Genomic DNA, 27871 nt, shown 5'->3' on the forward strand with positions numbered 1-27871 from the left:
TTACGTGTATAAATATTTATTTGTACTAAAAGTGAGTGTTTCGTAGCAGACTATCGCATTCAGAATATATTAAATCATAAGAGGCATCAGTTGAAGTACAAATTCCAGTCTCATGTCTTCAATAAATACACTATAAAACCCCCGGCCCACATACTCTAATCAGAGGTAATCGGGACACTACGCTGGTTTAACAGGATAATACAACATCTGTGTTTGCTGTAACCACTTGGATTTACCACAGAGGGTTTTTTTAATGTTGGATTGTTTTATGATGAGCAGCGACAGTGCTACTTCACTCCTTAAAAATCCAAAGTGGGAATATTGCTTTTGGCCTCCAGGTCCCTGCCAGAGGGCCTGAGCAGATGAGGTGCTGAGGTGCTGTCGGCTCCCACCACGGGGGCTGCAGCATTTCCTTGGGGTATGACACAAGCTTTGGGCTCTTTGCTCCAAATACTTTTAAAAAATGACTTAAAAACCCACCCAGCAAGCCTTTTTGCAAGGCTGTTTTCCAGCCATACCCAAAGGCTTGGACGCTGTGCTGTGGCCCCAGCACAGCAGCTCTGAGCTGGCGGTGTCGCTCCCAACCCTGACAAGGGGAAGCTGGTCGGTTTTGCTGAGCACAGATCTGTTTGGCATTAACACTGAAGCACAAGAAGAGGGAACGCTGGTTCCTGTTCATTGGGAACACATCCTGACCGGATCTGGGGCAGCTACTAAAGAAGGACAGGTACAAAAATCACAAATTCAGGTTGTTGGAGTAACAAGTGAGTGCATGACTGTCCTCTGCTGGCACCTCCCGCCCAGGAAGGTGGAGTGGGATCAGCCCTTTCCCTGGGAAAGCTCCACTGGCCACAGGGAGCACCTGAGGCAGAGCCAGGTGGCTGTGGGGCTCCCAGGGGGATGTTCAGGGTGCAGCACAGCGGGTGAGGCTCCGGGGTTGCATCACTGCCCGCTCCCGGCTCAGGGAGGAAGTGGAAAAGCCTCAGGCACAGCAGCAAAGTCCAGCTCGGGCTGAGGCTGGGGAAGGAGGTAAAGTCTGGGGTAACTTTCCACCAGCCAGAGCTGGGAGCAGCACCAGGCACTGGCTCTCAGCTCCCCAAAGGGCTGGGGGGGCCTAAGGGCTTTCCTGCTGTCCCCCAGCCAGAGCCACTGTCCCCATCTCGCTGGCACGGAGGGAATCGGGTCACCTGTACCCACACACGGCTGCAGGTACAGAGGGGGGCAGGAGCTTCAGCCTCCTCTCACCTGGTTTACCACGGACAGCTGCTCAGACTCCCCTCATGTGGCCACTTGGCTGTTTGGCCTTTGATTTGCCTTCCGGATGGGAGGAGCGCAGGTAGAGGGAAGGGGGATCGATCCTGCCAGGCAGGAAGATACTCCATAGCATGTGGATGGCATCCCCAATTTTTTCTTGCTGCTCAGATCTTCCTCAGAGATCTCAGGTGCCTCCCAGGCCAGCTTCCCCTGCCAGGCTGTGAGCACAGGGAGCACCACGGCACAGTCCCCATGGAGAGCTGAGCTCAGAGCACCAGGAACGCTCATCCTGGGTTTTGTTTGACCAGAGAGGTCAAACGGGAGGAAGGAAGCAAGGACTGACAGTGAGCAACTGGCTCGGCCACAAGGAACTGGTGGTGGTCAAGGCTGATTTTAAAAAATCCTTTTAAAAAAGGGCCTTAAAAAGATTCCGCTGTTTATCAGGAAAAATTGTCTAAGGCACAACCTGGAGGGCAGTGACTGGATCCGGGCACTGGGTGCCCGTTTCCCACCCCAGCAGCAGCATCTGCTCCTGGCTTCAGCACCTGCTCCTGCCTCGTCAGACAGTGCTGGGAGAGGGGCACTGCAAAGGCACTTCTTCATTCCTGCTGCACGCAGGGACAGGCAGGATTTATCCTGGTGCTGAGGCCCCACCTCTGCACTGGGAGCCGGTGCGTGGCCCCGGCAACACCAAAATATCCGTGTGGCCCATCTGGAGGCTGTGCTGGGCTTCCTGCCACCAGGCTCAGCTGGGAATGAAGGACCTGCTGCCTTTCTCCCTTCCAGCTCCACAAGGATGCTCCCAGCAGCTTCAAGGGGAGAAGGACCAGGCTCAAAGTATTTCTGATTAGTAAAAACCACTCTGACCTGGGTAGGAAAATCCCACAGTCAGAGCACTGGAAATGCCAAGTAACTGATCTGTGTCATAGGGAATCAATCAATCATTGCTCACTCTTAATACAAGTATTTCTGGGGAGGAGGAGGAGGACGAGTGTTAGTTCTTCTTTTCCAGCGACTGGTAGTAGGTGGTGAGGACTTTCCAGGCCTTGGGGGCCATGAAGCCGTCCGGTGGGTTCTCCCCTTCCCGAGCGAGTTTCCTCATGCGTGTTCCTGAGATGAAGTCAAAGTCGTCGTGCCTGTGCAAAACAGAGACAGGCGACATCAGCATGAGTCAGACCTGAGGGTTCCTCGTCTGAGAGGAGCTGGAGCATCCAGGACACACTTCCCCAGCTGGGAGAGGCTGTTTCTCCTGCCACTCAGTCCCCAGACTGTGCTGCTTATCCTCCCTGTGGCATCTTTAGTTCCACGTGACCCATCCTTGACCTGGTGACAGCTCCCGGGGGGAATTCCAAGTGGCTTTCCCAGGTTCTCCCCCCACTTCTCTCCTTAAGAAGAACACCAAGGGTTTTCCCTCCGTCCTGGCAAGCTGTGAGCCCGAGGTGACCACAAACCCCACGTGCCGTGGGGGCCGAAGGAGCCGCGATGCCACTGCCGCGTTACCTTTTGGGGTCATAAAAATCCATGGCCCTTTTCAGCTTGTTGTAGGCAGCCACCCTGAAGGGGATGATCTCCACCGAGGTGAGCCCTGGGGCCATGCTGAGCACCTTCCCGCCGTGCGTGGGCTCGTAGAGGTCCTTCTTGGTGTCGGGGTGCGGCATCCCCGCGGGATCGCGCCCCACGATGTAGAAGTTGGCCCCCGCCATCATCCGGGCTCGGCAGTGCCACTGCACCTGCACGGGGGGACACAAGGCTGAGGGCTGAGCAGCAACGGGGCCACCCAGCCCGGGCTGCAAGAGAGGTCCTGGCCAGGCACTCGCAGGAAAGAAGGCAGGAAGGCAGGAGATGTGTCAGCAGCCGCGCTGTGGTTTGTCGCAGCACTCAGGCCGCCCAGACACATCTTCCACTGCTTGGACCCGATGCAACCACAGTTCTCCTAAGGACACGTATTTCCATGGAAACACTGGGCATGGGAACAGGGTTTGTCCCAGGCTGGTGGCAAATGGAGGTCGCAGTTGGAACCTTGAACATGCAAAAGCAGTGCATGTTCACACACCAAAGGCTGCCCACGCATCCCTCCTCTCCTCCCTCAGGGCAGGTCCAGCACTGACCCCTTTCGTCCCAGCGACTTAGGGACGGAAGGGAAACACTGAGGGAAACCAAATGAATGTCCCTGCCTGACAGGAAAAGGTGAAATCTTGTTTCTCCCCCTTGTCCCCAGTGAGGGGATGGGAGCCCACGGAGCCGAGCTCTGCCGGGACATGGCTGTGGCAGTAAGGGCAGGGGAACCGTGGAGGGAACTAACAGTGAGGCTACAACTCCCTTCCTGGGACTTCCCAGAGCAGCAGGGGTAGGCTGGCAGCAGAATCCCCACGGACAGGCTTCACACCTTGCCCTGGGGAGCAGCCAGGGGCTACGTTACCTCGGTGGGGCCGGCGTAGAGCATGGGAGAGGGGAAGATGGCCACGATGGTCGACTTGGGGTCCAGGACCTGCTCCTCCAGCACGGCCGCGTGCTGCTTCATCCGCCACTCCAGCGGCACGTCGTCATCCTTGGTCCACCCCCCCAGGGGGTGCAGGAGGAGCACAGGGTTTTTGTAGCCCCTCTCCAGGAGCTGGCGCCGCGTGTCCTGCATGAGCAGGGCGTGCCCGTTGTGCACGGGGTTGCGCAGCTGGAATGCGAAGACGGCGTCTGGAAGGGAAGGATGCAGAGGGTCAGGGGCTGGCACCGACCCTTGGGTGCCTTGGCTTCATCTTACACCCCTGGCATTCCCACACAGCCACGAGTGTGTCCTGTCTCCACACTAGTGAGGCCTTAAATACCTCAGGTGAGTGTTTCACACAGATCCATCGCTCTGCCAAGGTTGCTTTCATTACACCCCTTTCCTTTGGGGCTGGTTTCAGTCCTATAATGTTCAGCCCTCCTGTCAAGTTTGTAAGTGCCACTGGACACCTCCAGCAAGTTCCCCAACTTCCTAAGTGACCTGCCAGCTCCATGAGCTCAATGGCACCTTCAGGAAGACCAACACTCTCCCCAAAGCAAGGGTGGGTGTCCGACCTCTGCCAGCCTGCTGGGATGAGGTGGGACAGGGCTTGGAGCAACCCTGGTCTAGTGGAAGGTGTCCCTGCCCATGGCATGGGGTTGCAATGAGATGATCCTTAAGGTCTCTTCCAACCCAAACCATTCTGTGATTCCATGGGATAGCCCCCTGGGAGCAGACACCTGAGCTGTGCCCATGTTCAAGGCCAACCACATCAGTTCAGACAGGGAGGCTCTGACCTGCCAGGGAGGACATGAGCAGGATGCTCAGCACTGTCCAGCCCATCACAAGCACCATCCTTAAACCACGGAGACCCTGCCCCACTTTTCGTGCCACGCCCTGGGTCCCTCTTACTGCTCAACCCCACCTGAGTAGTCCCATTTTGGGAGGATCCAGAAGCAACCTGGCAAGTGTTGTGAGCTTGGGAGCACGTCACCATGGATCACACCAACCTCCTGGTGCCAGCTGGGGCAGGGAGAGCCGTGTCCCCAGTGCCAACCCAGGGTACTCACCAGCATTCATCTCCCTGAACTTCTGCTTCAGAGCCCGTGGGGTGAGGCGGTACTGGTCCAGCCCATCGTTCCACTTGATCTTCTCCAGGACAAGGAGGTCTCCACCAACCAGCCAGTCTCCGCTCTCCATCACCATCTGTGAATGACACACACATGCAGTGCAGAGAGGGCAGCAAGTACATCCTTTTCCCTCTCCCTTTGGAAAGTGTTAGGCTTGACTCAGCTGGTGGGGTGATCTTCCCTCCTCCTTCAGCACGTTGTGGGCAGAAAACATCCTTACAGTGACCACAGGAACTGAATGTCACGAGCAGCACAAGGCATCAGCCACCCAGTCCCCACCACTGCACCCAGCTGGGTGCTGCACTCTGGCACAAGACCTTCCTCCACCTCACTCTTTGCTCTTTCCTCCTGGGAATATGCAGGAGGAATACGCCTGTTGCACGGTGAACACCTGCTGGTGATTCATTACAAGAGGTGTTTTAAGGGAGCAGGAAAGGACTAACACAGCTCTAGCCTTTCTAAGCAGAGTCACAAGTTCTGACAGCTCAAGTCACTGGGTGGCACCCAAAGCTCTCCCTTTCTGAGGGATGAAGTTCCTTGTACTGCCAGAGAGTAAGTGGGAAGAGAGGAGCCGTAAAAACATAACACCCCCGTTGGCTGCCTGTACAGAACAGCCAAATTGGGGAGCACTAACTCATTAGCACAAAAATTCACAGAATATTCTGAAATGGAAAGGACCCACCAAGACCACTGAGTCCAGCTCTTCAGTCCTGCCTGCTCGGGATGCGATGATTCCCAGCAAGGAACTGGGCAAACAGGAAACCCGTGGCCCTCAAAACTCGGGAAAGGTTCAGTTCCCCAGCCCCTGCCTGCGTTTGCCCCCCCCAGCCAGGCTTCCCAGGGCAGCGAGGGGACAACCCTTACCTGGATGTGGGGGTGCCTGGGGCAGGTGGTGCCCCAGACACGGGCACAGCGCTCCTCCTTCCTGTGCTGGAAGAACTCGGGGCTCCTGAGCACGGCCACCCTGCGGCCCTGGAAGCTGAGCGCCAGCGCCTCGCAGCCCTCCAGCCGCTGCTTGTCCTCCTCCGACACCGGCAGCACGATGGGGATGCTCAGGTTCACCACACCATCTGCCAAGAGAGGGGCACAACTTTACCATCCTCCAGCCCCGGGGCTCGGGGACACAGGAAAAGGAGGTTTCCATGGAAGTTTGGTCGTGGTGCCGGTTTCTCTTCGGCACTGCCCATAAGTTGTGACATCAGTGGGATACAAAAGCTCCTTATCCCAGGGACACTGATGTCTTCGAGACACCTGGAGCATCTCATTACTTCCTGCACTCCTGCTCTTCCCCTGGTTCTTCTCCCTTAGCTGTAAAGTTGATGAATGCAAATGTGCTTGGAAAACACAGCGCTGGATGTAACCCCTGCCTCTCCTCCGGGAGAACCACCTCCGTGGAGATGGTGTTCCCTGGAGCATCCCATTCCCTGCACACCTCCTGAGCTGCCTCTTCCAGCAGGGAGAACACCACCACGCTTGGTTTGTTTGGAGTTTTTTTCAGGATATCTCGATACTGCTACTCCCCCTCCCTGACACCTCTGCACTGTCCATGTTTAATCCGTGTCTATACAGCAAGTCTGTATTTGCACGTGAACTTCCTAACTTTGGTGCTGTCCCTAAATACTTTGAAATCATGTTGGTTTTATCCCTGCTCCCCCAATTTCCCAGTCCTCCACTAAAGCCCTCCCATTTCTCCATGGATAATTCCAGTGTTAATACAGAAGAATTAGTCCCTCCCATGAGTTTCCAGTCACAAACAAATCACTGATTCACTTCGTTCTGATCCGACTGAAATCAGTTTGGACCCCTGAGAGTCTTAATTTGAGCATTTTGACTAGGTTGTAGATTTTTTAATCCTTATTAAAATATTTGCATTTACTTTTAATTCACAACCGGGTATCATTCGTCTGCCAGGCAGCAATTTTCATGAATAATCAGAATTACAGTCACATGGGATCCAATCAATATCAACTTCATACATTCAAATCACATTAACACTGATCAGTCAATGAAGTTAGCACAGGAAAAACAAAAAGCTGGATTATGAAACCAAACAATGATGCTGCAAGGGAGGATATTCAGGCTCTATTTCCCAATGCAAGATGGAGATTTAACAAAAGATCACCCCAGTGATGGTAATCACAGAACTGCACAGCTGGGATGTTTGTGGTCTGGATGACATGGGATGTGTCAGGCCACAGTTAATAATTTCCTTTTTTTTTCTTTTTTTAATAAATCTCAAAAAATTACAGCAAAAAAATCTCAATTGCAGTAATTTGTGTTCAGCCTAAGGACAGTTACATACATACCAGCTACCGAGCGACTCCTTCCTGCGAGAACACAAACACAATTAAGATAATTAACACTCACAGGCACGTTATGGAACCTTCCACCATTTCCTAAGGCTCATCCAGGAGTGCCTGGGATGTTCTCCTTCCTGCCCAGATGTCACCCTGAGGGCCTGACCATGCAGGAGAGCTTGGAGACCTCCATGGGGATGAGGTGGAGCAGGGACTGATGCTGATGCTCTCTGCTGCAAAGACCTCACTCTGAAGAGTCCATCCCCCTGCAAAGCTGCTGTCCTGGCTTTGTCCCTGACCCCACAGAGCTCCACAAATCCTGAACACATGCCTACAGGGCTCAGAGGAGCTCTGCTCAGTGATGCCTGCAGGGATGGGGGGGCACCCCAAAACCAGATGCTCTCCGAGATGAGCCTCCGGCGCAAAGTACAGAGCTCTGAAGCAACGTGGTCATCAAGGGGCACCTCTGCGACCCCGTCAGGCACAGCAGGCAGCTCAAAGACCACAGAGCAGGCTCTGATAACAAGGATATGTGCTGCTGAACACCGTCTGCACCCTGGGAAGGAGGTGAAAGGCTACGACGTGTCTGAGAGCGGAAGCCCCCACCCAGACACTCCTCCAGTCCAAAGGGAGCAGCCCTGGGCTTTGACTCTGCTGCACAGTGCACAGCAGGGAGTCACTGCTCCAGCTGACCATGGGATCTTCTAGAGGGAAGGCCAGGCTCAAAGGCTCACCAAGATCCCAGATCCCTGAGGGCAGAGATCACTATCAGGTCTACAAACACCTAAGTGAGGTCACAGTGACAGCATCTACAGTTGAGACACTGGATGGGAACATCCATGCCCCTCTCTCAGCTGTGGATGATCACAGTCTGAGCACTCCTCACCTTTTCCAGGGATGGACCACATGCTGCTAATGGATAGAGAAATCTGAGTCGTCTCAAGTTACTGTATTGGATAAGCAGGAAAGTGGGGTGGGGGGAGAAAAATCAGGCTCTGCTCTGGTTTCCAAGGAACAGGTGCCTTCTCCTCCCACCTCCAAGCCCAGCCTGGCCTCGGGGTTGCACCTCTATTTACCCTGGTATAACCAAGCATGGAAAGAGCTACACAAGGGTTCCTGAAATGCCTGCAGGGTGTCAGAGCTGTGAGCCAGGGCCGTGACCTCGGCCACCTTCAGGAGCCCCTGCATTTAACACAGGAGAGGAAAGCAGGAGGGCAGAGCCGAGCATGAAGGTGCTCTGTGGGGTGAGAATGCCATCCCACAGTGGCTCCCGGGCCAGCATTCCCACAGGGAGTGGGGATCCATACCGTTGAGCAGGGTGCCAAAGTGGAGCACTTGCAGGTACTCTGCCTCACGCATGAAGCCCTTCAGCGGAGTGGCCCAGCCTTCGCTCAGCACCTGCACCCACTGCAGATCCAGCTGCAAAACAAACCCACAGGGCACTCCTGTCACACTCCTGTAGGGTCACAGAATGGGTTGGGATGGAAGGGACCTTAAAGCTCATCTAGCTTCACCCCCAGCCATGGGCAGGGACACCTTCCACCAGCCCAGGTTGCTCCAAGCCCCGTCCAACCTGCCCTTGGACACTCCCAGGGATGGGGCAGTCACAGCTTCTTTGGGCAACCTGTGCCAGGGCCTCCCCACCCTCCCAGGGAAGGATTTCTTCCTAATATCCAACCTGTCAGTGTGAACTTGTGGGGCTGTATTAACACCACAAAGGGGACTGACAGCCCTGACTTCCACCAGCACAGGGCGGAGACACAGCAGAAAACAGCTGAGGGTCAGGATCACACCTCAGCTCACCACAACCCACAGCCAGAAAGGGACATGGCCATCACAGGAACACAGGCCTCTCTGGCAACACTCTCCTGGAAGCTTCTACCCGTGGAACAGTTAAAGAATGACAGAACCCCTGACAGTACCTTAGTGATCTCCACGGATGGCAGCTTCTCTGCCTCAGCTCGGACACTGCTGAGCTTATTTTCAGGCACAAACAGCTCAAGAACATCCTTCATTGAGCCCCAGGGAACGATATTCTGAAAGACAGAGAAGAGACAGCACTTGTAAGAAACACACTGGTTTTTATGTGCACATCAAGAAGTCCGTGTCCCAAAGCAGGATTCCAAATCTGCTGGTGACGGTGGCATAAAAATGACCTACCTGTGCTTGGAGGAGCTCCACAACCTGCTGGATACATTCAGACACTGATGCAACGTTTGTTTTCAACACTAGTTCAGGAGCTTCAGGTTTCTCGTACTCTGAGTCAATCCCTGTGAATCCTGCGGACAATTAAACCCCAAATTCAATTTATTTAATATAATACTCAGCGCCCCAGAGCCAACAACGCTGTACAAACAACCAGCAGGCATTCAACCATTCTGGGTATGACAAGTGACACTTGTGACAGCAAGATTAGGGAAACAGGATCCTCTTGTGCTCCACAAAGAGCCTTTAGAAACCCACCTCTACGTGCAACGAGGTGTTCAATGCTTTGGAAAGTAAAGGCAAAATAAGACCTCACTCCCCCATACCTTTGATCTCTCCAGCTCTTGCCTTTTTGTACAGGCCCTTCACATCTCTGCTTTCACAGATATTTAAAGGAGCATCTACAAAGATTTCAAAGAAAGGAAGTCCAGCTGCCTCGTGAATTTTCCGTGCATTTTGACGATCCTGTTAGAAGACAGATGGGAAAATCCTGTGTGTCCAAACTGCAGCAAGCACCTTCCTGCTACATGATGTGTCCTGGAATTTGACACAGGCAAATGTGTCTCTGCTACAGATTTATTAAATTTACACTAATTCTAATAAGGGTTTTTCATCTCCCTTCCCTCCTTTTCTTTAAAGATACTTGAAAAAAAAATTTGTACAAATCTACAAGCTCGTTCTGTTTTCAGCTTTTTCCATCCAAAACCTCAAGATCTTTTCGTGAAGCAGGACAGCAGAACTTCAGATTGTGAATAATTATCTGCCCTGTGCCAAAAAACAGCTGGACTTGATGATCTTAGAGGTCTTTTCCAACCTCTAATGATTCTGTGGTTCTATGAAAAAAGGAACTGCTTGCAGCAGCTTGATAACAGCAGCTACTCAGTCCTCTCAGGAAACAAAAAACCCCACAATCACATTTTCTTCCAAATGAATAGAGATAGCTCTAGGATAGGCTATTGCTTCTGTGCCTCTTTTCTGCCTTCTGCAGGGACATTTTAAACCCCTCTTAGCTCTTCATCAATCTGTACCATGGAATACCTTCAAGGAGGTCACGTCAAACCGCCCCTAAAACCGGTACCGATGGTGCGCAGTTGTCTGACGAGGGAAGAGAGCAGAAGTGGGCAGAAGCATCGTTTGGGAAGCGCTCTGTGCAAACCTCCCTCCCCCAGGGACGATCCCGGGGCGGAGGGCAGGGCAGGGCAGGCTGTGCTGCGGGGAGGTACCTTGGTGAAAGGAGAAATGAAGCTGGTGATGCAGACGAGCCCCGCGTCGGCGAAGAGCCGGGCGACCTCGGCGATGCGCCGGATGTTCTCCTCGCGGTCCGACGCCGAGAAACCCAGGTTCTTGTTCAAGCCGTGCCGGACGTTGTCGCCGTCCAGGGAATAGCAAGGGATGCCATGGGAGACCAAGTACTCTTCCAGGGCAAAGCCAATGGTTGTCTTGCCGGCTCCAGAAAGGCCTGTTGGAGACAGAGCAGCGAGGGTCAGGTGTGAGGGTTAAAGAGTAAGGGTGTAACGTGAGACCTCCTGGGACACCGGCAGTGAAACTCTTCTGTCTGAAGTTGCTTCAGGAAGGAATAAGGAAGGGAAGTTGGATTCATCTTTTTAGCACACCTGGGTCAACCCTTCTTATTAATCACAGAATCACAGAATCAGCCGGGTTGGAAGAGACCTCGGAGATCATCCAACCCTTGATCCAACCCCACTGTGGTTCCCAGCCCATGGCACTGATGCCACATCCAGTCTCACCTTCAACACCTCCAGGGATGGTGACTCCACCCCCTCCCTGGGCAGCCCTTCCCAATGTCTGATCACTCTCTCTGTAAAGAATTTCTTCCTGATATCCAACCTAACCCTCCCCTGGCAGAGCTTAAGACCGAGCCCCCTTGTCTTGCCATGAGGAAAGCTGCTACATCCCAACGTCTGGAGGGGCTCAACCCAGCAGTGCTGCAAAAGCACCTCTTGCTGGGCTGTAGTGGGACAAATAGGCACCAGGAAGTAGGGGAAGTTTGGAAGGGTGCTGTTGCCTCCTCTTCCTCCTTCTGTTCCCACTGAGAGCCAACTGCTCTTCCAGACTGAACCCAAGGAAAGGCTCTTGCGGCAACTGTGTGGGGTGGGACAGGCCCCAGCAGCAATGGTCCCTCTGCATCCGCAGACACTCCTTCTCCAGGTGCATATTTCAAAGAATAATCACAAGCCAGAGAAGCTCAAACCTTTCAGACACAAGATTTTTTTGTGTGATACTCTAAGGAGAAGGAAATTGCCTTGGACAGGTTTTTTGAAATTGAACAAAACAGAAATGTGTTGTAATCCAACATCTACCACCTAAACTGACAGGAAGGCAAATCAGAATGGCTTTACAAACCCTCCCAAGCACGTCCTTCAACATCCTCCATCAACAAAAATGCCAATATTTAACAAGCAAAGGAACAACTGGACAAGTGGCAAAAGACAGAGTTGTCTAAATATTAGTAATGAGAAATGCAATTGTCACTTCCAGCAGCCCCTAATCCCCAAACAATGAGTTTATATTTCAAAGTAGAAGAGAAGGGCAACAAAACATAAGCAAGAAATTGCTTCCAGTGCGACTGGCTGGGAGTATTTACTCTCCAGACAAGGTGACTGCCTTGTGCCTTACACACAGCAAACCTGCATGTCCCAATAAACTTCCCACCGCCCCTGAATGAAAACATCCGCATTTTGGACAGCCCTGGGTACGTTTCACTGCCAAGGACTGGCTGGGTTTGAGCCAAGGCTTCCTCAGCTACACACTTGGGAACAACAAGTGCTCCCCTTAGGGCCTCTGACGTGTTCAAAGGAGCCTGATAACAGCTGGGAAATTCATCAAAACACCAGTTCTGGGCAGCAGCTGCCAGGGAGAACATCTTGCTGTGCCAGCACTGCGTGTCTGTGTTTCCCACGTGTGAATGTTTTGCAATTCCCAGCTCCCAAGGAACGCTGACGTTTCCTGTGGATCCTGGATCCCCACCTCCGAGCCGTGCTCGTGCAGGGAGTTTCACAGGGGACGCCACGCTCTCACACCCAGCTGAAAATACCTGTCAGCCAAACGGTGCAGCCTCGAAATCCTCCTCTGGTACCCACAACTTGTCCTCTCTTACTCCTGCTCACATGGTGGGCTTGGTAAACCACGTTGGTTGATCCCTGAGGAAAACAAAGCAAAGCATTTTCGTACGGAGAGCAACAAAGAAAATCTCTGCTGGGACTGATAGATGGGAGAGAAATGCAAATTCATTAACGAGCCACGCAGCAAACTTTGGTGTAAGTTGGATTTGTGTCCCAGCAGCACACAGTGATCTGTTGAAGGCTCTCTGCCTGTGCCCAGAGTGCTCTTGGTGGCGATGCCTCGGTGCCCGTGCCTCACTCTGCTGCAGGAGCACTGCCAGGGAGGGGAGGGAGGACACGGAGCCCAGGCACAGAGACACCCCCCTGCCTTTTCCACATTTTAAAGCACAAACAAACTCGCCTATAATTTTAATTGTGTTTGCAAAACAAGGGCGACTTCAGGTGCTGGTTCACCTGCTGTGTTTGGCAGAAGTTGGCCATTAAGAACTGGGGCAGGAGACGGCGACACGGCACAGCAGCGCCGAGCTGAGCGACGCCAGGGACACACGGCCACGGGAGGCAGGGGAACAACACCTGAGGGGTTTGTGGGCACTTCCAAGAGCAAACAAGGGACTGGCACAACGCTGAGCCACAGGCCTGAATTTTGGTGCTTCCTAATGTTGCCCACCCCGGCCTCTCCGCTGGGAACAGCCTGTCTGTGCCCTGCAGCAGCAGCTTGATGAGGAATTGTGCACATAAAGTATCTGCAAGACCTTATTCATTGCAAGGATCATCTTTCTAGTTGAGGTATCCAATGGAAAGTAGCAGGAGGGAACAAGGATATAAATATATCCTGGAGAAAGATGTATATTGGAGGAGCGAAGGTTGTGTGGAGACCTCACAGCACCTTGCAGGATCTGAAGGGACCTTCAGGGGAGGCCAGAGAGGGGCTGTTCATCAGGAACTGGAGTGCCAGGACAAGGGGGAATGGTTTCCCACTGCCAGAGAGCAGGGTTAGATGGGATACTGGGAAGGAATTCCTCCCTGTGAGGGTGGGGAGGCCCTGGCACAGGTTGCTCAGAGAAGCTGTGGCTGCCCCTGGATCCTTGGAAATGTCCAAGGCCAGGCTGGATGGAGTTCTGAGCAACCTGGAAGGTGTCCCTGCCCATGGCAGGGGGTGGAACTGGATGAGCTTTAAGGTCCCTTCTAATTCAAACCAGTCTGGGATTTGATGAAAAAACAGCTCTAGACCTGCCCCTGAAAAAGCGAGTGAACACTGCACATCCTGTGACTCAGAGAATAAAAGATAAGTAGCTCAAGATCTGGGTTTTGTGGTTTGTTCTGCTCTGCTGTTTATCGTGGGGGTTTTTTCGCAGGGGGGTTGTCAAGTCAAAACATTTTTTGAGCTTCCAAAGGTGAGACAGCAACACCATGGTTTCATTTTCACCTGTCCCTGGGGCTCAGGCTCCAGCAGAGAGACCAAACGACTGATACGAATGAGCAAGACTGATATTTCTGTGTGGAGAAACAAACCTGCACACTTCCAATCTCTCTTTTGCATCAGCAGGGACTCCAGCCTTTGCAAAGTGTTGATGTGCTGGCTGTGTCCTGCAGGAGGTGAGCCTCGATACCGCGGGCAGGTGCAGGATCTGACACATTCCTCCGGGGTTGACGTAACGAGACTGTTGTGAGTACATGTTGCTGTGCCAGAAATCTGCGCTGTGAGCGCATCTCAGAGCTGCTGTTTTGCACACTGGCATCTTTTGGGAGCTTGGGGAGGCATCACTGAGGGCATTTTTGCAATTCAGCAACACTGTCAGACCTCTCCTTCCTGCCAGGAGCTCCAGATGGTACCAAGCCCTCAGATTTTCCAGCTCTGTTAATAATTGTCCTGGGAAACTCTTCCTAACCCTGAGCAACTGGATGGCTGGGCTGGAGGCTTTTTCTTGGCTGGGAATGGGCTGTTCAGTGAGAAACATGGACTTCCCACTTCATAATTCAGCAGCCCCGACGTGGCTTGGGAAGCCAGAGCTGAAACAAGATGGAAGGGAGTGAAGGCACCAGGAAAAATAAGCATCAACGGCCTGAGAGCAAATCCTGGAGAGATTTCACCTAGGAAGGGCATGTCCTGCAAGATGGTTGGGAGGCAGAGAGAAGGGATGAACAGGGTTTAATCAGATACAGGGCTGTCCTACTGATTTTATTCTCAGGGTTTTAACCTTGCCACCATAAATCAAACATATTTAAACAATCAATCCAATCATCATCACACTTACACCTGCATTTTGGGCCCTACAGCAGGGACAATTTAGGGACACTGGTCAGCATGTCTTGGAATAGTCTAGATCAAGGAAGTGAGGTTTGGAAGAGGAACTTCTTACCTATAATTCAGTCCCAAACAAGGCAATAAATGATCCAGCAGGTCTCCAAAGAAGAGCTGTGCAGCCTCTGCCAGACAGATGGTTAAAGAGGACTGCCACACTCTCCCCTTTCCTTGAAAAACTGCTGTTTGGGCCTGTCTGGATGATGTCAGTGCTCAGCCCACCCCATCTTAGCTCATCCAGGAAATTGGGAAAAAAAAAAGACATAAAGACATCACTCTAAACCTCATAACTGAGGCTGCAGTGGACCAAGAAACCAAATCTGAACTCTGCTTTTGGTCTTCCCTCCTACTGAACCCTTCCATGAGGTTGGCAAACTGGGAGACACCAAGATCAGGTTTAACTAAGCTAACTGTCTAGTGTCTCCTCATCTGGTTTCCAAAGCAAACAAGCTTTTCATCAACCATCCTGATGGGACAAGATGCTCCCCTGCTTTGTGAAAGCAGGTTGCAGGTAGAGCCAGGAGGTTTTTCCTTAGTGCTCCTCCTGAATAAAGAGACGGGAGCTCTGAGACAAGAGAGTCTTCTTGGAAATCAGGAACCATCAGTGTCCTGTGCTCCAATTCAGTGTCCAGAAAAGCGACCTCAGCTCTTCCTGAAGTATTTGGCCTAGAAGGGAGTAGCTGTCCTTGCCCACAAAGGTTGTGTGTGACTGTTCTCAGGAGATGAGAGGAGAAGATGCTCCCTGACAACACATCTGACAGCTAAAAGCACAAGGGCTGGGGGACCTCTCCCAACCACTGCTGATGTTTGTTGGGAGCAGAATCGCTGCACAAATAGCAGAAAACGCACCAGACAAACAACATTTACGATCATAGAATTGTAGAACTGCCAAGGTTGGAAAAGACTTTTAAGGTTATCAAGTCCAACTCTCAACTAAACCACATCCTCAAGTGCCCACTTTTTCTTGAACACTTCCAGGGATAGTGACTCCACCACTTCCCTGAACAGCCCGTTCCAATGCTTTACAACGCTTTCCATTAAAAGAAAATTTCCTAATATTCAATCTAAACCTCCCCTGGCACAGCTGGAGGCCGTTCCCTCTCCTCCTGTCCCTTGTTCCCTGGGAGCAGAGCCCGACCCTCCCCCGGCTCCCCCCTCCTGTCAGGGACTTGCAGAGCCAGAAGGTCCCCCCTGAGCCTCCTTTTCTCCAGGCTGAGCCCCCCCAGCTCTCTCAGCTGCTACTTTGTTGCCCTTTTGTGTTTAGGGTTATCAAAACAAATTATATGGTTGTTTAGCCATCTTGACTCGAAACCCAAGTATTTATAAACTTTGTTCCTTAGGCAGCGCCTACAACCCCACTTCTTTAACCAGCCCCTGCATCATGAATGGGACCAGGGTGAGAACTGGGGGCGAGTGCCACATGCCACAGTCGAGAGGAAGGTAAAGAGAAGAGACAGGAGCTGAGCCAGACATTCAACAGACCCTCTTAGTGCACACAACATCCTCAGGTCATCCCTTGCTCAGCCACCCACGGAAGGCAGAGCTCTCAGATCACAGAATCAGAGAATCAGTTGGGTTGGAAGGGACCTCTGAGATCATCAAGTCCAACCCTTGATCCAACCCCACCGTGGTTCCCAGACCATGGCACTGATGCCACATCCAGTCTCACCTTAAACACCTCCAGGGACGGAGAATCCACCCCTTCCCTGGGCAGCCCATTCCAATGGCTGATTACCCTCCCTGGAAAGAATTTTTTCTAATATCCAACCTAAACCTCCCCTGGCACAGCTGAAGACCGAGCCCTCTTGTCCTGCTGCTGCTTTCTGGGAGAAGAGCCCGACCCCCACCTGGCTCCCCCCTCCTGTCAGGGAGTTGCAGAGAGTGAGGAGGTCTCCCCTGAGCCTCCTCTTCTCCAGGCTGAGCCCCCCCAGCTCCCTCAGCCTCTCCTCACAGCACTTGTGCTCCAGACCCTTCCCCAGCCTTGTTGCTCTTCTCTGCACCTGCTCCAGCCCCTCCATGGCCTTCCTGAGCTGAGGGCCCAGAACTGGACACAGCACTCCAGGGGTGGCCTCACCAGCCCTGAGTCCAGGGGCAGAATCACTGCCCTGCTCCTGCTGCCACACTGTTCCTGAGCCAGGCCAGGATCCATTGGCCCTCTTGGCCACCTGGGCACACTCTGGCTCCTGTTCAGCTTCCTGTCAATCCACACACCCAGCTCCCTTCCTGCCTGGCTGCTCTCCAGCCACTCTGTGATGCTGCAGAAGGAGGTTTGCCATGAGAAAGCCGAGCTGGACATCGCGACGGCCGAGGAGGTCCAACCCAACGCACTCATCGTGCCCTCAACTCACCCTCTGCTGCCACAGGAGCACCTCTGCCCGCTGCAGCTGGCACAGGCAGGGTGCTGGAAGCTGTCCAAGAGCCACAGCTCACGGCAGGCTGCAGCAGCACCCCACTCTGGAGAGGGACTCCCTCCTGAAAACACGATCAGCCCAGAACAAAGCCAGCGGAGAAGGGCTATTAAGGGCACACGTCCGGCTCACTCCTCCTCCCAGCATCCAGCTGGAAGCTGGCAGCGCTCACAGCCCCAGGGAAACCCTGACCCAACAGCCAGGGGAGGGTCAGGACTCCCCCAACTGCATCTTTATTTATAGGGTTAGCTCACTGCACCAGCAATATGATTCATTTCTTTCCAGTCAAGCATTTCATACACACCCTATTTCGGTCCCGCAGCCTGGACATGTCTCCAGGAAGGGAAAAACAAGGTCAAAATAAAAACAGAGGCTTTCAAAAGGTTTTCAGTTGATCCTATTTGCAAATAGTAAAACGGGCTTTTCAAGTGATAAAATGATCCAAGCAAGCTTTCACTTGCACAGGCACATGGTGGCATTGTTGGGGCCAGGAGCTGGACTCGAGGACCCTGGGGGTCCCTTCCAGCTCAGGAGATTCTGTGACTCCATGACTTTGAAATGAAACACTTGCTTAAGCCTTTGGAGATGGATCTAACTTACTGTTAAAAATCCCCTCCCAAATCCTGCCACCTGAACTGAAAAAGACCTCAAGTTTAAAAGATCTTTTGTCCTACCAGTTGAATTTGAAGCATAAAAATTAAGTTCATCGATTTTTTTGGTAAAAATGAATTTCTTCTAGCAGAGCAACTCCCACTGGGTGCTCTGGCAAAAGGGTGATACTGTAATCAATCAGCAACAATGGGGAAAGAACCTTCTAGAAAAGAGACATTCGCTGCAGAAGAGCAAAATGATTATACTCAGGAGGAAGAGAGGCAAAAGGGGAGTTTTTGCCTGTGGAAACAAAGATTTAATTATGACCGTACAGAAGATGGAGAAACCTCAGCGTTTCTTAAGTCTTGATTTAGCTCCTGTAACCCTAAACCTATGGATTTTCCCAAATATTCATTTAATGGACTAAGGCAGTAAATGCTTCAAACTGATCCCCTTCTTTCCCAGGGGAAAACCTCACCAAGATGGAGTTACCCTGGAAATTTTGCCTGTTTAACCTCTCAGGATGCAGGCCCGGACAGGGAAGTGGGACCTTCTGCCGTGCCATCCACCTTCCTGCTTCCCATGCTGGTGTTCCCATCATGGTATCCACCTTCCTGCTTCCCATGCTGGTGTTCCCATCATGGTATCCACCTTCCTGCTTCCCATGCTGGTGTTCCCATCATGGTATCCACCCTCCTGCTTCCCATGCTGGTGGTTCTCCCTCTTCCCTGCTCTCAGGATGTCTCCTCTCCCACCGCCTGGACTCGAGCAGGAATAACATTGTGTTTTCCTTCCAGCCTGAGCTGAGCACACAGGGACGTGTCACCAAACACCCCGCTGAGGCTGAGGGGTTGCCAGCACTCCCATGCCCAGGCTGGAAGCAGGACTGGCCTTCCTTTCTTCATCCAGCACTGGGAATAAACCCCAGCAGACCTCACTTGCTCCTTGGCACCCGCCACCTCTGACGGCCGTTCCTTCTGGCATCACCTCAACCCCCGGGCACTGCCAGGAGTGTAACACAGGAGACCTTCAGGAGAGCAGCAGGGACATCCCAGTTCCCCGAAACAAGCAGCCTTTCAGCTCGGAAGCAGACGGTTGGAGATGCCAAACGTTGCTACCACAAGGGATTTTCAAGCTGCTGTCAGCTAAAGTGGTTTCTTTTTTTCCTTCCTTAAGCCACAAGAATTTCTGAGCTCTTGGCAAGACCTTGTTTTTTTGATGGCTGCTCAAATAATTTTTTCTTGGCATACATTTGCATGGCTTGGATCGCCACAATCAAGTTCTGTACAGCCTTGGCACGAAAAGAAAAAAATAAATTAAAAAAAAAATCAACAAAATCAGGCTCACGTTCCAGGCTCACGTTCCAGGCTCACTTGGCACATGAGGCAGTGATTTCTACTCTGTGTGAGTCCAAATCAGCAGGCTGGGCACTAAAATCTGCCTCTCTGAAGGCTCCCAGCTCAGGCGTTCCCTTATCTCGGAATTAGATGATGTCACTACTCTAATTTCCTCACAGAAAAAATTAGTGAGTCATCCTGTGCTCCTGCATTTTCAGGATGAATTTGCAAGGCCAGGCCAGCTGTTATAAAAACAATCTTCCCCATCTTCATTCCTGGAATCCCAAGAGACAGCTGCAGGGGCAACAAATATTTGACAAACAAAGGCGTCTAGTCAGCTGCTGACAAAAATAACAATATAAACACGAAATCCCTCCATGGCTGCCCAATTTTTAATATTCAGAGCGGTTCTGCTGAATGATCTCTCCCAAATGAACCCTGCTCATTTTGCAAACAATAGGTTTGACATTGCAGAAGGAGAACTGCCTTGCTTTGATGCCAGGGGTCTGTCACAAGGCTACTCTGGATGGTGCCAAGGCCGTGGGACCACCTTCAATGCCAAAGTCTTGCAAAAAGAAAGGAACATAAATGATGTTCTTGCACAGTACAGACCAGTTTGGGGATTGAACACTCACAGGAAGTGATCAAGCACGTCTATTTAACCTCCCAGAAAACTAAACCAAAGGGAATTAGGTGACTAGAAGGTAGAGGACGAGTTAAAAAGCAGAGATGGTGCAGCCTGTTGGCAAATCCAGCTGTGCCTGGCAGAGCCACGACTGACAGCCCTGAGCTGCCCTGCACAGAGCAACAGCATCTGCTCAGGAAATGCTGCACCAAAACACTGCTCCCCTGCCAGGAAAACCCACCCAGAACACATGGCCACGCTTCTCTGTCTTCTTCTGGAGAAAAACAACCAGCTATGGGAGTGGGAAACTGAGGATCAGTCCCTCGGACAAGAGGGAAGGAGAACAAAGGTACAGATTTTGACTACACATTAACTTCGGTATCAAAGAGCTTTCCAGGTAGGAGTTGCATCCACAGGTAATCAATTTTTTTTCACTTGAATATGAGATTGAGGAATTTAATTACTGGGCTGTGGTTCTCTATGGTAAATACGCCACCGTACGTGTCCCACCTCCTACTGCGGCAGGACAGGCACCCTGTCCCTGAAAACATGCCAGCACTCCTGCTCCAAGCACCATGCAAGGAGACCATCAGCTGAGCTAAACTGTAAGACACAACCAGAAACACAAACTCTGCTGATCAGAAATGCCATGTGAGTCCAGAGGGCCTAAGTCAGAAAGCAGAATCTCCTTCCACCCTTTCAGCCAGCACAGGCTGAACCCAGCTCAGCTCTCAATGATAGGATAAGATATCCATTTTTGACATGCCCAACATATTCCTCTCAGGAGAGAAATCCTGCACCGTTAGAGAGGCTCTAGTGGTTCATAAGCAGTGGGAGCTACAGAGGATCGAGATTTCAAGCAGCTTCATCAGGTTTTAAAATGCATACATTTCCGGATCCAGGGAAGGGAACAGAGCTGGGAAGGGGCTGGAGCAGCAGGAGCAGCTGAGGGAGCTGGGGGGGCTCAGCCTGAAGAAAAGGAGGCTCAGGGGGGACCTTCTGGCTCTGCAAGTCCCTGACAGGAAGGGGGAGCCGGGGGTAGTTGGTCTCTTCTCCTGGGCAACCACCAACAGGATGAGAGGAACAGGCCTTAAGCTGTGCCAGGGGAAGGTCAGGTTGGGCATCAGGAGGAACTTCTTCACAGAAGGCTTGATTAGACATTGGCAGGGGCTGCCCAGGGAGGGGGTGGAGTCCCCAACCCTGGAGGTGTCCCAGGAAGGACTGGCCGTGGCACTCAGTGCTCTGGGCTGGGGGACAAGGTGGGGATCAGGCACAGGGTGGATTCGATCTCAGAGGTCTTTTCCAACCTAAATGAATCTGTGATTCTGTAAAAGAACTAATCCTCCTGCATCACTTCTCCTCTACAGGACATCTCAGCAGCCTGATGAAAGGAAAAAGCTGGACTCAAGCCCAGACTGGGTCTCACAGTGCCTCTCTCTGCCTCAGGCTGGATGCTCAGGCTTGAACCCGGCATCTTGAACCCTGTGTGCTTGACTTTGCAATGCTGGATGGCCACCAGCAGGCAACAGATCTCTCTCCACCTCAGCAACTCTGTTAAGGTTTGCAAAGTGCAAAAGCAGCAGGAGGAAGGAGCGAAGGGAAGCTTGGCCAGAAACACCGCTAAGGACACGATTAAATGGGGAGGGCAAAAGTTCACTTGGCTGGAAGAAATCATTATGATGAATTCATGGAAGGAAAGTTCATCCAGCACTATCAGGAAGAAAGGCACGGCCTCTGGTACCTCAGGTCACAAATCAGTGGAAGGACGGACAATGAAATGTGGCGTCCCAGCCATAAAGTCTCGCCTGGCTCCCACTCTTGGTTGCTACTGGAATCAACAGATGGAGCCAAACAAGCCTCCCCGTCACTCAGTACCTCCTCAGTCCCCTTGGAATTTCTGTTGAAGATAGGGTTGTTTTCATTGTCACACCACTGAATGTGCCACCCTGCACAACGAGCTGCAGGAGACATGTCCAAGTTGAGGACTGGAGTTTGGAGGCGGCAGGATGAAGGTTTCCTGACCCATCTCCCTGTGCATCTGACCCCTACAAGCTGCAAGACGGGCTTTTAATCACAGGAGTGCACAGGGGTTTACCCAGAGCCTGGCCTAAGGCAGCACCAAGAATGCTGTACCCTTCCTGAATGAGGGGCTATTTGGCATTTCCATCATCCCTCCCTAAACCAGGTGTAGGCACAGATCTTCGTCATTCCATGCTATTCCAAGGCTTGCTGAAGGGCAGTTACACATTTTCCTTGGAGTTTACTGTTAATTGGTCCCTCAGAAGTTCATGAAAACGCCCAGTATCTCTCTAAGGGTAGCATCATCCCCAATTTTACAGCCATGGAAGAATAGCCCAGAGTAAGGCCAACAGCAGATGAAGACTCGAGATCCCACACAACATTTAAGACATAAAAGTGACACACATTTGAGCAGCTCCCCCGGACTTCAGGCTGCACCTCTGAGAGCTCAACACTCCTCACATCCATCCCCGTGGCCTCAGACCAGCTTTACAGAGATGAGGGCAGATGCAATGAGCTGCCCCAGCCATGGCTGTGGGGACTCATCCACATCATTCCCAGAGGCAAACCCACAACTCAGATCCCCCACAGCAGCCCTCTATAAAACCCTCCTCTAAAACAAGGTTTTTTTCCCCTCTTCCCACACTCTCTGGCAGCACAGCCTAATGATCTTCCCATCAGAAGGGCTGGGCAGGCCTGAAAAATGACCTCCTGCCCGACACACTTTTTTGCACCACAATGGGAAGCTAAAAAAGGGTTTGATATCGAAGAAAACATTTTGTTCTGCCAGAGAGGCCGCGAAGACCTCGAGGTCAGAAAGTCTTGGAAACGTAGGTACGGACGGTTGTTTTCCAACAGTGCACAAAAAAGGCTCATCCCAACAAACCACCAAGTGCTGCATCTAAAAAAAAAAAAAAATCAAATCAAATCTATGCAAACCAACTCCTTTCTCAAGCTCATGTTGGCACCGAGTCAGCAAACAAAGCTTTTGACACATATCACTGGAACTGAGCCAAGTGGCAAGTAAAGGAGCAAGGACCGCTCTGTGAGGGATGGGAGGCAGGGCTAGCAAGGAACTACCGGCCCCACAGGCAAATCCCAACTTCCCACACCCCATTTTGTGACGCAGGCCTAGCACAGAACACCTGAACCGGGCTTTTCGCATCCCTCCTTTCTGTTAATGATACACTCGGGGTAAATTTTCCCTTGGAAATTATTAAGCTGTGAAACCATTAAGGAACTACTTCTCACTTCCCCCAGCTGTGATTCAGAGCTCAATCAGAGATAACCATTAGTCACCCTGCTCACGATAACAGAAAATTCATAAATGCAAACCTGAACTGCACAGCCTCCTTCTTAATGGACCTTTTAAGATATCAAAGGGTAGGAGCAGCGTGACCAAAGTACAAGCTCAAGGCAGGACATAGCAGGACCAGCATTAACACAGGCCCTGTATGCCACTTATCTTCTGGGGCACATACAGCTGGAAGTTTATCTAAAACAGCTGGTTTCAGATAGGCAAGGTCTTTTCATTTCTATTTCGAGACACCCTCCAGGATCAACATTAGCCCAGTAAAAACAAAAAAAAAAACAAAAAAAACCCAAAAAAAAACAAAAAAAAAACCAAAAAAAACAAACAAACAAAAAAACAAACAAACAAACAAAAAAAAAGGCAAGTATGCCAGTGTTTCTCTTGAAAACCCTCCAGAAAAACAAAATCCCCATGGCCTAAATCTAAGCTGCAGCTGCACTGCACATGTCTGAGTAGTGGGGGGTGGGGGGGGTCTTCAACATCATTTATCTTGCATCAAAGTTCTTGTAGGGGCTTCCCAGGGAAGGCATGGATGGAAACCTCTGCCCGTGTCACAGGTTTTGACACGGATTTGTAACTGGCTGTGACTTCATCTGTGCATCCTGAAAAGCAGATGAGGCTGGGGTCTATGTTTATCCAGGAGTTCAGGAGCAGGACAGGAGGGACATACTGACTCAGAGCCACCACCCCAGCAGCTCAGCTGGTGACCCCTGGGAGATGGAGATGTCCTGAAGAGCCACCGCTCCTCCTGGGAAAGCGAAAGATTAACCTCCAAGCTCACCTGCAGGGATCAGGCCTGCCCTGTCTGCCTCTCTCCTCAGAGGGAAGGGGTGTTCAGGCAGGAACCACCCATCCCAGCAGAAAAACCCTTCCACTTTTCCACATGCACATCCTTCTGCGGTCCTGGTAGATGGTCTGTCCATGCAGCTCCTTGGAAAACACACCCTGCTGCTCCTGCTGCCACAGCACTGCCAGGGAACACCAGACAAGCCCTCCTGCACTTGGGGAAGGTCCACCAAAGTCCTCAGCTTGCAGCTTCTGGGGCTGGACCACACCAAGGTGGTTATTTAACTCCCCAACCCCTGCAGGGCTCAGCCACGGAAAGAAAAAGGCATTCATATTTAGAAGACTGCAACTTTTTCTGGCTTTTCTTCCCTGCAATTCCCCAACAGAGCAGGATATTGTCACCAAACAGGGTCTTGGGGCAGCCCAAGTGAATGAAACAGCAAGGTGTGGGCAACAGACTGGAAAGGGAACGTGTTAATAGCAAAGGGCTTCAAAAGAAATGAGGAGAAAAGGGGAGAGAGCTACAGTTAACAAAAGTTAATCACCTCACCTTTCCCTGATCTTCAAAGAAAACAGATGTAAAGCAAAAAAAAGTAATAGAATATAAACCAAGAAATCCTAAGCACGTGATGAGCAGCAGGAAAACAATCTCCTTTGACTGTCATGGTGCAATGAGTTAGGCACTGTATTTCACAAAATAAATCATGCTGTAAGAACAAGGCTTGTGACTTGCTGGATAAAACGTGAGAAACTCTTCCTTGAGTAATTCAAACCAGAGCAAGCCACACTGATTCCCCGAAATCAGGGTGCACTGTCACCTGGACAAGTGTCAGTGAATAGCTGAGCTATTCACAACTGCTTGGAAAATAAACACCTTTAAAGGTGTTTTGCTCTTTGTGTTCAAGGCAATAGTTAAGAGGAAGCATGAGCAACCCGGTCTAGGTTTTTTTAATAAGCTTTTTCTTCTATATTGCTTAGCAATTAAATTGATGAAGCTGTACATATGCTACTGGCCTGCCTGGGATATCACTCAGTCCATCTGAACTCTGCCCTGTGGCTCCAGTTTTTTCAACACGAGAGTTGTTTTTAGGCAAAGAAACTAAGCCTCTTTCTTCAGGGTTGTCATCTGAGCTTGTGGTTTTTTTCCCTTCTCTTTAAATAAATTTAAATAAGCCCACACCATTTGCACATAAGCCCTACACAAACAGAAGTGAATTAGCAGAAGTTACAGCTTTGTGACCCATCAGGCTCCAGCGGCAGCATCCCGGTGAAAGCGAGGGATGCCACACTCCAGTGGGATTCCTGGAGATGCCGTGACGAGAGCAGGGGGCTCACAAAGCTGTGACACTTACCCTGAAAAGGGCAGTTTCAGTACCAGGCTCTCATTCTGCCCTAAGCACCTCTAAGAGAAACTCAGGATGTTCCCCTGCCAGGGGCAGAACTCCCAACGCCTCTATCCCACGAGAAGCATTGAGCTGCATTTTCCATGCACCCACAGGGACACGAAGCCACGCAGGCAGTCACCCCAGCGAGGGACCAGCCCTTCCCAGGCCGTGCCTGTGGCTTTGGGCTCCGTGGCAAACTTGCCTGGAGCACACTGCACCATCTGTATCCTCCTGGAAACGCTGCCCGGCGGGGAGACGGGCCGAGCTGCGGAAATACCAGGGACGCCGCAGGTGGAGGGAGAACAGGCTGCTGTTCGGAGAGAGCTAAAAGAACCCCTCAGCCCTGAATGCCACGCTGTGCAGGAGCCCAGACAATAAACAAGGGCAGTCCCACAGCTCCACCTTCCTCGCTGCAACTCCTTCACCGTGTGCTCGCTCCTGAGAGCTGGGTTTTGCCTCCGAGCACACAGGAGGGCTGTGTGAGGAACATTAAGTCTTTAAGGTCATCGTTAAAGAACGTTCTTCTCCCCCCAAAAATCAGTCCTGAAACAGGTCAGTAATAAATGTTTTCTGTCAGTGAGGTCTGGGAACAGAAGGACACTGCCTGGCACACAGGACTTCATGCCTCTTGCAACATTGTGAGCAGAAACAAAGAGCAGAAAGCATTTCCAAACTAACCAGCCAGAGAGATTCTCGCACACCAAGTTTTGGGTCCTCAGACAAGGCAGAATTAAGGAGCCATGTTCATTTTCAAGGACAACACATGCAAAAGCAAAAAAAAAAAAAAATAAAAATCTAAGTTTTCTTCTCTGTACCCTACCAGAAGCTTCTATTAAGAAATGCAACCAAAGCATCCTCAAACTCCAAAGGGCAGTCAGGCTGAATTTCGGATTTAAATCCTGGGCTTCTAATTATTCAATTTACAAAAGGAGGAGCACAGTCAGATAACACAGCTGTCCATCTTGCCACAGGTGGCACTGCTATGCCTTTCAAAGGCTCACAGCTGATCGACATCACCTGCAAATCCCAGCTCTGGCATACTCTCAGCCAGTGCAAAATGCTGCTAACATCCAGCCTCACAAAACCTGGGCTGTGGGAGAAACATTAACACACCACCCACGTCACGGAAACGTGGTAAAACTGGGATTTTATTAGTAACAGGGATTTTTAGGAGTAATAACGATTCATGTAACTGAGAGAACGAAGAATGGGGATTAAGAAGGGGGCTGTACCCATCGTAATAGGACAAATTATTGTGTGTCCCGTCTTCATTTTCGAATGGAACTGCCTCGGCTGCAGCTACAGAAAGCGTCGGGAGAAATCGTCCACGTGCACATGCAAATAATCGTGCTGATCAAAGGATCCCTATCAAAGGGAAATCCCTCATCCCGTGCCTTTGATATTAGCTGGAGATGGCTGAAACCGAGAAGCCGCTGTGAGGTTGCGTGAGGGGAGAGAACTTCCTCCAAGCTCTGTGCAACACATCACTAATGGGACATCACCATTTCATCACCCTCCCCAAAACCTCTGGTAATTAGTGAAATCACGCCTTTTCTCAGTCCATCAGATACCTGGCAGATAAGCACACGAAAATCCACCCACAACTGTCACCCAGATAGGATCTGTTTTGACAGTCACCGTACAAAGGTCAGCCGCAAACTTGCTTATAAATGTCATTTTTCCAGCCAAGGGTGGAGGCAAAGGAGAGGGATTATTCTGGAAGTTCAGTAATGCCTCTCTCCTGTCACACAGCAATAAACAGAACTCCCATGCACAGCTCAGAACTTGCACCTCCCCTCCCTGAAATAATCCCTAAACCACAGGTTTTCGCGTGCCCAAGAACACCCGGCTGCACAGGCGCGCTTTGTTCCGCGTGGTTTTGGTTGCATTCCTACCCGCACACATTACCAGGGTGCCCAAAATGCATCTGAAAAACGTACGATGAAGTTAAAAAAAAAGAAGTAAAAATCAACCAGCAACAGCAGCCTGAAAGACTTCCGTCAAGATTTCTTCGGGTTCTGATTTAAAACCTGGAAAACGTAGGCGCAGCCGGAGGGACCCGGGGCTCGCATCCCAAATCCAAGAAGTAAGGGAGGGCAGCTGGCAAGCGGAAGGCGACTTCTGGCTGCGACTGCGACTTGCAATTTTAATTTCTAACTGAACTCTGCCCTGGCTATGCTTATTTTTTCATCGCTCTGCGCGCGTTATGTATTTCTAAAGCACCGGCTGTGCGGGGTGCTGGGAGCCCATCGGTGGTGGCGAGTGGCTCGCCAGGCTGCCTTCGCCTGGGCGGGACCAGGGCAGAGGACGCCCAAAAAGCCACCCAAGGAGCGAGGCTCAACCTTCTCGCTGCCTCCGCGGCGATGGCAGTCGGCAGCCCGTGGCACCGCGGGGCAGGCGCGGGGTATCCCCGCAGGGATGGCGGGCACGCCCCTGCCCGGTGCCAAGAGCGTCCTCCCATCCTCGGCACCCCCGGGCTGATGCTCTGCCGTCCCGGCTCCCGGAGGCGCTGGATGCCCACGGGGATCCCGCGTCCCTCCGGGGGCTCCGGGGCAGAGCGGGCTCGGCAGGGCCCGGCCCCGGCGCGTCCCTACCGTGTGCTCGCGGCTCGACATGGTGCGGGCGGCGCGCAGGGCCGGGCGGGCCGGGGCTATAAGG

The 27871-nt window shown here is 51.7% G+C and overlaps 1 protein-coding gene across 2 annotated transcripts; it reads right to left on the reverse strand.

The window, feature by feature from the left end:
- PAPSS2 (3'-phosphoadenosine 5'-phosphosulfate synthase 2) lies at nucleotides 1-27871 on the reverse strand. Of its 2 annotated transcripts, XM_017832718.1 has the most exons (13): nucleotides 27808-27871; nucleotides 12421-12526; nucleotides 10589-10824; nucleotides 9692-9830; nucleotides 9321-9439; nucleotides 9083-9196; nucleotides 8468-8579; nucleotides 7170-7190; nucleotides 5728-5933; nucleotides 4804-4939; nucleotides 3674-3942; nucleotides 2755-2984; nucleotides 1-2390 (listed from the first exon to the last, which is right to left on the reverse strand). In XM_017832718.1, the coding sequence occupies exons 1-13, from the start codon at nucleotides 27826-27828 to the stop codon at nucleotides 2249-2251; spliced, it is 1851 nt and encodes a 616-aa protein (XP_017688207.1). In that variant the 5' UTR covers nucleotides 27829-27871; the 3' UTR covers nucleotides 1-2248. The 2 variants fall into 2 exon arrangements, with proteins under 2 accessions (XP_017688207.1, XP_017688208.1); XM_017832719.1 differs by lacking the exon at nucleotides 7170-7190.

Source organism: Lepidothrix coronata, unplaced genomic scaffold (genome assembly GCF_001604755.1).
Source record: "Lepidothrix coronata isolate B3197 unplaced genomic scaffold, Lepidothrix_coronata-1.0 Scaffold204, whole genome shotgun sequence".
In the NCBI taxonomy this organism is placed as follows: Eukaryota; Metazoa; Chordata; class Aves; order Passeriformes; family Pipridae; genus Lepidothrix; species Lepidothrix coronata.

Excerpts from the sequence above, each read along its gene's own strand:
- PAPSS2 (XM_017832718.1), bottom strand. The coding sequence starts at position 27,828 with ATGTCGAGCCGCGAGCACACG. Across the intron at positions 9,440-9,691 it reads AAGAGCTGGAGAGATCAAAG|GATTCACAGGGATTGACTCA; the intron begins GTATGGGGGAGT and ends AATTGTCCGCAG. Across the intron at positions 9,197-9,320 it reads TGGAGCTCCTCCAAGCACAG|AATATCGTTCCCTGGGGCTC; the intron begins GTAGGTCATTTT and ends TCTGTCTTTCAG.